Raw genomic sequence first — 12,039 nt, forward strand, 5'->3', positions numbered from 1 at the left:
AACTTTCAAATGATATTTGTTTACAAAATGGGAAAGTAAGAAGAGTAAGATAAGAAAAAGGTGAAGGAGAAGGAGAAGGAGGAAAAGAGGAAGGAAAAGGAGGAGGAGAGTGATTGCAGGGATGATTGGATTGAGTTAGAGTATTACTATTGCAAGTTGAAGAAGGATCTCGATCAACTTTAAAATCGAAGAGCTACAAACTGAGGAATCATTTATCCATCGACACATACGCGCAGTTGTCTACACTAATAGAGAGAAAGAGAGAGATACACGTACTTCAAGCATTACTATAATTTATAAAATTATATTTTTTAACAGTCATATATGTATGTGAAAATTATATATAGGCATACAAGTATATATTTGTTTTTATAATAGCGTAAGAAATATCTCGAGAAGATTTCTAAGTATTCCTTTAAAAGAATTCCTTCCAAAGTTATTAGAAATTAATTTTAAATTGGCGAAAATATTTTTAGCATCAGTTAGTTGATCATTAAATTGATAAATTATTTTAAAATGGCAATTTTAAGTAAAAATTATTAAATAAATTCATTGTTTTCCAATCAATTTGATTGGAGAGAAAAATTTTTTGCAACCATTTATACTATTCACCACTAAATATTCAAATAAGATTTTTAAGTCTAACAAGTTTGCTAAACTACTGATAAGTAAATCTATTTATAGTTTAGCACATAATAATGATAATAATAAACAAAAAGGTATTATTAATTAAATGCTAAAAATATCGGATAACTTGTTCAAATTTTAACACAAAGTACATGTACTCAAAAAAAAAAAAAAAATTTTGCTATAGTTAAAGCTGGAAAATTTGCCTCATCATCTATTGAAATATTATTTTGTTATAAGTGAATGAGAAGCGAATAACTATCCAATCATAATGGCTGTAAGGTAATGGTTCTGGTAGAAATAATAGGAGTAAAAGTAATAATAGTAATAGTGACAAGAAGAAATAGTTTTAAGTATGTCATCGAATTTATGATAAAATAATGAAAGTTAAAAGATCGAATAAGAACAGGAATACGCTAATTAAATAATTATCCAAAATGTAACCAAGAAGGTCAATAGGAGAAACAAGAAAATCAGATTGAAATGTAAAATATTTAAATATTGTAAGATATTTATGGATTTTGAATAGAATTGAAAAAAAAAAGTTAGATCAAATGATAGAAAGTAATTTAAACTGAATAGTTATTATTTAAAAATTTAGGACAGAATGAAAAAAAATCGATAGATCGATGGGAGTAATTTTTATATGAATTTGGTATAAACTGGGAAAGAGCTCGATGGATCGAACTAATAATCCAAATGGGTTGAGGATCAAACTATCGGACAAAGCCGCACAGACACACACACACACAGACAGACACACACACACACATACATACACAGACACATACATAGATACATCGGAACAGCTGCTTCATCATGTAAGATACACACTTCCCTCTTTCCATCTTTCATTCTTCGATGGAAAGAAAGAAGCTTCCGTCCTTTTTTTTTCTTTCCTAAAGATGAAAGTGATTCGTCAGTTATTGAAAATGAAAAATACTTTATTCTTTTTCTTCTCTCAAAAATTTCCTTCCTTTTTATCATTTTTTATTTCTATGTTATAATTTTCAAAAAGAAAAAAAGAAAGAAAATGAAGAAGTTTTAATCATTTACAATTTATAAGATTAAATTAATTCATTTTTTTTTCCATCTCATCTCATTCAATTTTATTTGTCGCTAAATGATTGAAAATATTTCAAAAGACAATTTTATAATCAGTTTTTTCCTTCGTTTTTTTTTTTTTTTTTTGTGTAGAAATAATAATTTAAATTAATAGATAAATTTTTAATAGAAGTGAATTACAATTAAAAAAATTTTTGAAACTTTTTTATTTCAATTTTTTATAAAACTAAGGGGACTTAATTTTCATTATTCTTCATCTTTCGTTTTCTGTTTCTCCCTCTTTTTCTCTCTCCCCCTCTCTTCACTTTCACTACTTTTCACGTTTCTTACAGTCATAAATAAAATGATGCAATAATTTAACATCATAAACTTCATGCAAGAGTTGTAAAGAGTTCACGTCTGATAAGGAAATTATTTAAGTGAAAATTTTTGAACTGATCAATTTTACATTTATAACGATTAAAGTTTATCGACAAACTTTTTTTTTCTTTTTGATTCTCTTCCAGATTTCATTCTGATTGAATTAGAAACTTCCATTGAATTAGAGAATCCAATATCAAGCATCACCTATTGATTTTTTTTTTAAATCTACATTCCATAGTATAATTACTGGTTTACTTATTTAAAGCTGACAAAAAAAAAAAAAAAATTAAAATTGGTAATATATATGAGTACTTTAGTTCTATATTTCTAACCGTAAACATAAATTTTTTTTTCTGTTTATGCATGCTTACCTATATCTCTCAGTAGTAACGGAATGATAGGAATTTATCAGCCAACTGATTAAATTTATTTAAATGCGTTATGAACAAATCAAGAAATTACACAAAGGTTCCTAACTTGAATATTGTTAAGAGAGAGTGAGAGAGAGGAAGAGGGAGAGAAATAGGAAGAAAGAGGGAGATGATAGTTGATCCAGTTTATTACACACGATCTGATAATCTTAGTAAAACAAAATCATCTCATCATCTAATAAATTGTATTTATCAGTCAATGCATTCTTTAAGAGAAAGAAAAAAAAGGAAAGAAATCCGTGATATCATCGTCATTTTATTCATTTTGTTTGTTAAAGAAACAAAAAACAAAAACAAATTTACTACTGATTATAACAAATGATTGTTAAAAATCAAAAGATGGAACCTAAACTAATAATGGTAGAAGTCTAAATGCGCCAGTGTGAATGAATGTTTGATGAATTCATTCGTGTATTTCAAACCATTATTTATTTATTTTAAAAATGCTTTGAAACGATCATGATATACAAATATAGCATACGAATATTATCATATTTACAAATTAGTACAATTTGAACAAAAAAAAGAGGGCACAAACTATAAATATTAGAATTTTTTTTTTGAATTTAGCTCTTTAATGAAATAAGAGGAAAAAAATTAAAAATTATATATTTGTATGCATACAAAAAGTTTAATAAAATTGATAACTGATACATAAGTAATGAATTAAAACAATACAGACTTAGCTAATAAATCAAACAAGTTATTGAGGAGAATTAAAAGTTTTATAGGATTTGTTTCAATTCATTTAAGACTGTTTTTGATTTCAACTTACATTAGTGTAATAATGTTGCCATTATTTGAACCTAAATTTGATTAAACTATGAAGTTTGATTCAACAAGAAAAGTTTTTGAATTTAATTTATTCGATAAATTCGAATAAAATATCAGTGCGTTTAAAGCAGAAATATTAAAATTTCCTTCACTTAAGCATAATTCATTTTAATTTAAACACATAATAGAATTTAATTGTAGCTAAATTTAGTAGAAAAAATGCAATGTCCAAAATGATATGATATCATTCATAGCGTCTAGCCTTAATTTTTGCTGCAACTACTATCGAAAAACTCTCGAGCATCCAATTTGATAAGCGATTTTAATATATCAAACCCAATAACTTAATTAAATTTAATTTATCCAACTTTCAGCTTAGAATTTTTTTATTTAAATTTTCTGCTAAACAATTTAATTTATATTCGTATGAAAATAAGAAAAAAAATCTGAAAAATCATTTTCAGTTTAATTAATAAAAAAGGAAGGAAAGAATTTTGTACTATAAAATTTTGTGAAAAAAATTTTAGCACTACAATATTAGCAATTACAAATATTAACCAATAAAAAATATAAGTGAGGAAAAATTGTTGTAATTGTAAAACACTCAAAGGAATGATGAAATTGAATGGTACTTTAGGAGAAAGACTAAAATAATGCTAAGATGCGACAAGAATAAAATGAAGCGTATAGCTGTTCAATTTTAAGGGTACTTCTTTAAATTTGTGATATTGGAATGAAAAATTCCTATATTTTTGAAGAAAACACAAAGATATTTTGTGAATGAAAAATATAATTGTTTGCTGAATCCAAAAACGACACATAACTTACACAGACATACTACAGACATACACATATACGCACACACACACACACACACACACACACACACACACACACACACACACACACACACACACACACACACACACATACACACACACACACACACACACACACACACACACACACACACACACACACACACACACACACACACACACACACACACACACACACACACACACACACACACACACACACACACACACACACACACACACACACACACACACACACACACACACACACACACACACACACACACACACACACGAACACATAAACGTAGACAAATACACATATGCACATTTGGTGCATTTTTATTTGAATAATAATATACACAATTAATCTAATAATGTTTTTAAATATATTAACAATCAGAAATATAATGCGAGAAATTTATTGCAGATAGTTCCAAGAGAATTTTACATTTGGAATTTTATGATTAGGAATGATTAGGATTAGATTATAATATTCATAAATTTTTTTTATTATTTTACACTTAATGATATAGTTTTTACATTTGTTTTACTTAATTCAATCTCTCTCTCTCATGGCCAAACGAAGATTAGTGAAGAAATCTGTCCACGTTTGCTACAAATGCGTTGGCGGTTTGAAATGTTGCAAAACATGGGCAACACTGGGTGATGCTGACAAGGTATGGTTGCTAATATGTTGTCTTTTCTCCACGACACACATTATTTTCAAAATTAGTGACAATGCTATGGATGATATCTCTCCATGTCTCTCGATTAGTGGCCAACTGACTTTAGTCGATGTATCCTAGGTCAACCGGTGGCGAGCGTTGTCACTTCATAGAGGATAATATTACAATAATCTTTCATTCTGAGGACATAATCAGCCCAGTGCATCGTTCCAAAGAGTATGGCCTCAATGCTTGTACGAGGACGGTGACACTGTCATTGGTAATGCAATAGATGATGTAGGATGCTACAGATGATGAGAAATTTTTCTTGAAAAGTTGAAAAAGGTGGCATACCTGTTATATAGATAAGTTATATAAATAATTGACACAGTCCTATGATCCATTAATACTATTAACTTATTTTTCACCGCTTCCGCTGAATGAACCGTTCAGTAGTCACCTATAATTCAGATCCGTACAGAACAGTAGGCAGTATAAAGGTCTGTAAACACTAATCTTTGTGATTGTAAACACTAGTCCCTGTAATTTACTTCAAATATTTGTTGCTTTACTTATTTTTATGGAATTATTTTTGCATGCTAGTAAATCGACCATAGCTGGCAAAGGCATGCAGCATACTTTCAATTTTTTTTTAATTGTGAATTCTGAGGAAATGTGTTTCCTACTTGAGTAAATTGTTGGAATGATGTAAGCTTGGATGAGTCTATGGTAGCGAAATTAGGATGATAATCTACCTGTGGTGGAGAACTTTCTCAAGCTATATCCAGTTCAAAAAGCTTTGCAAATCTCTGCAAAGCAGGAAATTATGCGTTACAGGGACGCTTTAATATGGGCTACAAGAGCAACATCAAAGAATAGTCCCTGAGTAAGATGATGAGCACTTTTGGTATGTGCTTTCAATTGTCTGACGTTGAATAAACTTTCATCGGTAAACATCGAATTTAGGATAATGTTAATAGGTTAGGTGCAAGAACACAGCTTTGTTTCGTCACTAATTATCGGGAGAGATTCAGAGAGTGAATTTCCCAATTTGACCTGGGTCAACAACGTTATACAGAGCATTTGTACTGCTCCTACACTTTTGTTGCAATTGTCTGAGAGCAAATACAATGTTTACAGATCTCTGAAATTAGTTTGGTTCTCAAACAGAAGTACTTCTGCAATAGCCACTGTTTGTTTATTTACAAATACTCGTGCTTTTATTGAATTTTATTGAACGGTTGAATTTTTCTCCTTTCTTATATAGGATAATGGTGGCGATTGATCATGATATCATAGTGATTGCATATCTTCTCAACAATTCACGATATAAAATTTAACTTGGAATATTTAGCCTTTATGCTTGGAGACTTCAAATGGAATTACATCACATCCTTGCTACATTCGAACTTGAGAGTCTCTTCCAAATTGAGTTTACGTCCAGTTCAGTTCTCACTAATTGCTCAACATTCCTTAACTAAACGGTGAAAAGATATCAAAAGCGTTCAGACTATTCCTTCAAAATGAAAGTTTCTCTGTGGGAAGAGCGAACGGCCATCTGAACTGAGAAAGGGACTGTGAATGTGATATATTGGTTCATGCACTATTTTCAAAGCTTTCGAAGTTCCTTGTGGTAGCAAAAATTTGCATATGATTGGGTCTGCTCTGCTTGACTTCATTAATCTACCACCTATTCTCGATGTTTTAAAATTTCTGTTGAAATTTGCTATTTGCAAGACTACTTGCAAGATGAGAAGCTACTCTTCTGAATCCGTAGATTGTTCTCATCGAACAAATTTTTAGATTTCTATGATGGGAATCATTAATCTACCACCTATTCTCGATGTTTTAAAATTTCTGTTGAAATTTGCTACTTGCAAGACGAGAAGCTGCTCTTCTCGGATAAGTTAGCATCGCATGAGACGGTTATTTGTTTAATATTTTGTGCAGAATATCGCGAATGTTTCTGCGGCCTATTCAGAAGCAGTCAATGAGCTGTCTAAAATTGTCTTAGGCTTTTTTTTATATGACCATAGTTGACATTTTACCCAAAACTCAAGTAGGAGACATCCGCTATAATTGCAATTTACAACATTGTCATTGCCTAATACTTCTTTCCAGTTCAAACTTCTCTCCTATGCTTATAGCTCTCTCCTATTCAAGGATCGTTTGCAAGAACCTATGGATAAGTCCGCGAAGGTCCGTATAAAATTTGATTTTTCCTATGGAAACAGTTTGAAAAGTTGAAGCGTCTAATGAGGGTAATTCGATCGAAATAACCTATTGGCAAGTTGACAGTTTGGAGACAGTTGAGCCAGGTAAGAACATTCGGTTTTCGGTTTACCTGACAAGAAAAATGTACAACCTCGCCATTTCTTTAAAAGTGCCTTATTCACGCAGATTACTGTGTCGATATTAAGTCGTGACAGTCCGTGGACAGTTAGAAGTCCACGCAATGTTCGGGTGTTCAAACATGCAAGAGTCAATCTGAACACACTTTTGGAGGCAGATGTATGCCTTTGTTTCTTTGTTCGAGCTTGACTGCAGCAAAATATCTGTTGGTCGGACAACCAGATGAGTCAGATCTCTCTCGTAACGGAATAAGCAATGCTATGATTGAAAAAGGTTGCTTGATCATTCAGGATGCTACCAAACAGGATTGTCATCAACTACGTCAGTCTCGAGCAACAAAGTTTTGAACTACCTACGTGCAGCGTTAGGTTTGTGGCTCCTAGTACACGTTGCACCTGCTGCTTCCTTTCTCACTATGCAGGGTTTTATGGAATTGCGCATATCCTTTGAGCCTGTGCAAAAGTTTCTTTAGATGAATCTAGCGTGCACAGAACTACTTCCATCTAGCGAGTTTGGACGATGACAGCGAAATTTTCAAGTCGTTTGTTAGCAGTATCCTTCTCATAAACGAAACGAGCTTTATCTGCCCGAGTTTGAAGTGAGAGTTGCCTTTCTCTCAGAATGGTTACCCTAACTTCTACCCATGCACACTCACTTTGTCTGACTCTTCAACAAAGATCTGACTTGAGAGACCTTACCCGAAGACATATGTCATCGTCAGCGTAGCTTACAATTAGCATGCAAGCTCCTTCTCAGATCAGAAATGTATCCGCGGAAAAGGTTAATTCAATACTTAAATAATAATATATACATTTTCACTTATAAAATCAACTTATAAAATATACATTTAACTATAATAATAATAATAACAGTAATAATAATAATAATAATAACAGTAATAATAATAATAATAATAATAATAATAATAATAATAATAATAATAATAATAATAATAATAATAATAATAATAACAGTAATAATAATAATAATAATAATAATAATAACAGTAATAATAATAATAATAATAATAATAATAATAATAATAATAATAATAATAATAATAATAATAATAATAATAATAACAGTAATAATAATAATAATAATAATAATAATAATAATAATAATAATAATAATAATAATAATAATAATAATAATAATAATAATAATAATAATAATAATAATAATAATAATAATAATAATAATAATAATAATAATAATAATAATAATAATAATAATAATAATAATAATAATAATAATAATAATAATAATAATAATAATAATAATAATAATAATAATAATAATAATAATAATAATAATAATAATAATAATAATAATAATAATAATAATAATAATAATAATAATAATAATAATAATAATAATAATAATAATAATAATAATAATAATAATAATAATAATAATAATAATAATAATAATAATAATAATAATAATAATAATAATAATAATAATAATAATAATAATAATAATAATAATAATAATAATAATAATAATAATAATAATAATAATAATAATAATAATAATAATAATAATAATAATAATAATAATAATAATAATAATAATAATAATGATAATAATGATAATGATAATGATATGCTTAAATGAGCTAGTGCAATGCGAAAATTAAATATTATTAATTCTAAGGTGATATCTTTACATACTTCAGATTCAGTCTGGTAACTTCTTCTTTCGAGCGTCGTTGATCTCTTCTATAATTCGTTTCGATAAAATCACTATCATTTCTGCAAATTTTATTCACTTGATTTAAATTTAGTAGCAACCAAATATGTATTTTTCTTCCTCAGTAAGACCATTCGATAAATTTAAAAATTCGAAAAGGAGCTTAAGAAATAAGCTTTTTCATAAGGTTTATTTAACAACCGTTTCCTCTGCTACAGTAACAAATTGTATTTTGAAAAAATTTCCCATCAATGATCGGAGTTATATGACATGTATCAGATAAATCGAAATCAGGAAACGTTGAAAATGTCGTATATTCGATGAACATGAACTATCGCTGTCACCAATTGCTGAACTGTATCGTAGCTAAAAATAGAAGGTTGACATTTGAATAATAAATTTATTCAAATTTCAATATAGTACTTTAATAGTCTAAAAACATCAAAATGAATTATCATCCGTCGATAATGAAAGTGATAGTTTACTCCTTTGACTATCGCAATGAACATTATAGGCTTTGTTTAATTTAAAAACTAAGATATTTCGAAATCATGTACGTTAATAGTGTAAGTGAAGTGGGATGTAAAGATTGAAATACAGTATTACTAAATAGCATAGAATTTAAATAACAAATTCAAATAATAGATTTATTATGAACCATTTATGCATTTTGAGAGACAAATTCCTTTATTTTCTCATCTCATAGCTTATTTAATCTGTCACATACAAATTGTTGATTTACACTTAGCAATGATAAATAAGTAGGTAAATAAAAAAAAAGATCCATATACTCGACATCGATCAGTTTTAAATTTTTTCACCATGGAAACAATTCGATTTACTGAATACATCTGATCCTTGATACTGCTCCATTTTAAACTATAATTAGTTAGAAAATTTCACATGTGCAACAAAATAGTTTTGGCATAGCAAACAATCTAAAAGTTTTGAGTAAAGTTTGTCAAAGTTAAATGAGAAAAAAAGAACGAAACAACAGAATTTTCTATAATTTACTTTCTAATCCACCACAAATTAATTTATTATTGTATATTAAATATATTACATAACTGTAATGAGCAGTTTTTTTGCTAGGTAAAACTAGTTTAACACTTATATTTAAAATCATTTTATCAGCTAGTTATCGCCTTAAGAAGCACTGAATATCAAGTAAATAATAGGTAATATATATTACTTATTATTTACATACTAGAACTGTTAATAAATAATATGTATTACTTAAATGTATTAAATTGTAGTACAATATCTTATATGTTATTGTAAAATGTAAAAATAATCATCAGTAATTTTAAATGTTTTGGTATTATATTACTGTAAAATTGGAGAATAATTATTAATAATTTCAAAATTTAAATCATTCCTTTTCTTCAAATAAAAAAACAAAAAGATAAATAAAGTTAAACAAAGTCTAATAAGTTTTTCTAGCAATATTAAAAAATATTAATCGATTTAAAAATATGCAGATAACTTCAATTAAAATAACATAAAATGTCAACGAATACAAACGTTAGTATAACTTCATTATATTGATGAAACAAATCGCAATAAATAACCGTTTTGCTGCATTGTACCTAAAACAAATCATAATTTTAATTTGAAAATATCTTTGGAAGAAAAAAATAACAAATAAGGAAAAGACAAAAATATTTATATGAGAGAAACGATCGCGTAGCAATTAAATAACAAAGTAAATAATTTTTAATGTTAAGAATTGTATTACTCTTTTATTAAAGTGCTGTCAGATAGCAAATGAATGACATTGAATTTGAATTTTAAATATCTTTCAATACAATTAATTTTGAAATGTTAAAATATAAATAACCACAGAGATAGTGAATCCGGTGTGTGCCCAGGTGTATGAAGCACTCCTAATTTATCATGATCACTATCACCAAGCTCTATTATTGCACTATCAGATAACCATTTTGTCACCTTATACGGTTTTACCTAAATAATTGCTTTTTTTTGAAACAATAAATAAAATATCAGTGATTATTTCTTTTTTTCTTTTGAAATAAATAACAAAAAATGTAATGGAAAGCATTTGACAAATCACATGTTTTGCTAAACAAATAAACATTGAATAAATTTGCTAATTTATCAAAAGACACAAAAATTTTTGTCAATTAAAAATCTAATTTAGTTCATTTCATTTTGAAACAGTATCATTTAAAAACTTAACCAGTAAGTTTGGTTTTTAAAACAGTACAACTTTTTAATAGGTCAAAAGAGAGGTCGTACCTGCTAGTCGTATTCACTATCACGAAGTTCGGTGTAGTATGGATTACGATCGGATGCACACAATGCTTCAACATTTACCGTAAGACCGTTAGGACCAAGAGAAGAAAATTGCCAATTATTACCTGTCTATCTCATAATTTGTATTAATTAGTGTTAAAAAAACTACAGAATGAAATGAAATAAAATGGGCGCATTAATTAGAAATAATTAACAACACAATATGTATTTTAGATAAATTGAGAAAACTTTTGAAAAAAAGACATAGTGATAAAAGTGTAATATTGATAACTTTATATTCATCTTTAATCTTTGATAACTGATAATAAAATTTGAAAAAGAATGATATTACTATGTTGTAATTAATTTATAAGTGTTACCTGTTCAGGATGATTATGACTGTTCACTACTATTAGTATCTTCTTACTTTTACTAAGTTAAAATGATTCATTATGTAATTATATAAATTGCCTGTTCTACAACCAGTATCCAAAAGTAATGCTAAAATTATATAATGCATAATTTAACTTAGTAAGAAAGAGAATTTGAGAAAATTTTAAAAAAAAAGAAAAAAAAGGGAAAGAACTTAAAATAGAGAAAAAATTTTTCCTCCTTTTTTTTCCTGAAATTGTAATAATTTTATTATAAATATAAATCAGCTGATCGATTTTTTTTTTGACTAATTTCATACTTAATGATACTTTTATAGTACTTTTATTATATTCTTTTTGTCTTGCAGAATATTAGTCAGAATAATAAATATTCGAATGATATATTTCAAACAATCACAAAATAAGAGTAAAAATATAAATTGCATCTCTTTTTTTCAGTAGTTAAAAAGAATTAGAGATCATTTTTTAAGATTACCTTTTTCTCATAACCAATAATTAAATACATCAAAGGTTTATGATTGCAATAATCATCTTCACGAATACAATAAACATTGACTGATAATTGTTTTACCTGATAACATCTTTTTTCGTTAGCCAT

General features: G+C 27.7%; 1 protein-coding gene across 1 annotated transcript; it reads right to left on the minus strand.

The window, feature by feature from the left end:
* Positions 1-10,241: 10,241 nt before the first annotated feature.
* Bm1928 (Uncharacterized protein) lies at positions 10,242-12,039 on the minus strand (the record flags this gene model as incomplete). The annotated part of the gene is made up of 5 exons (XM_001892818.2): positions 10,242-10,278; positions 10,318-10,371; positions 10,637-10,720; positions 11,057-11,178; positions 11,917-12,039. 5 exons carry the CDS (start codon positions 12,037-12,039, stop codon positions 10,242-10,244), a joined length of 420 nt encoding a protein of 139 aa, XP_001892853.2.

The sequence above is a fragment of the Brugia malayi genome (genome assembly GCF_000002995.4).
Source record: "Brugia malayi strain FR3 genome assembly, contig: Bm_v4_ChrX_scaffold_001, whole genome shotgun sequence".
Classification (NCBI taxonomy): domain Eukaryota; kingdom Metazoa; phylum Nematoda; class Chromadorea; order Rhabditida; family Onchocercidae; genus Brugia; species Brugia malayi.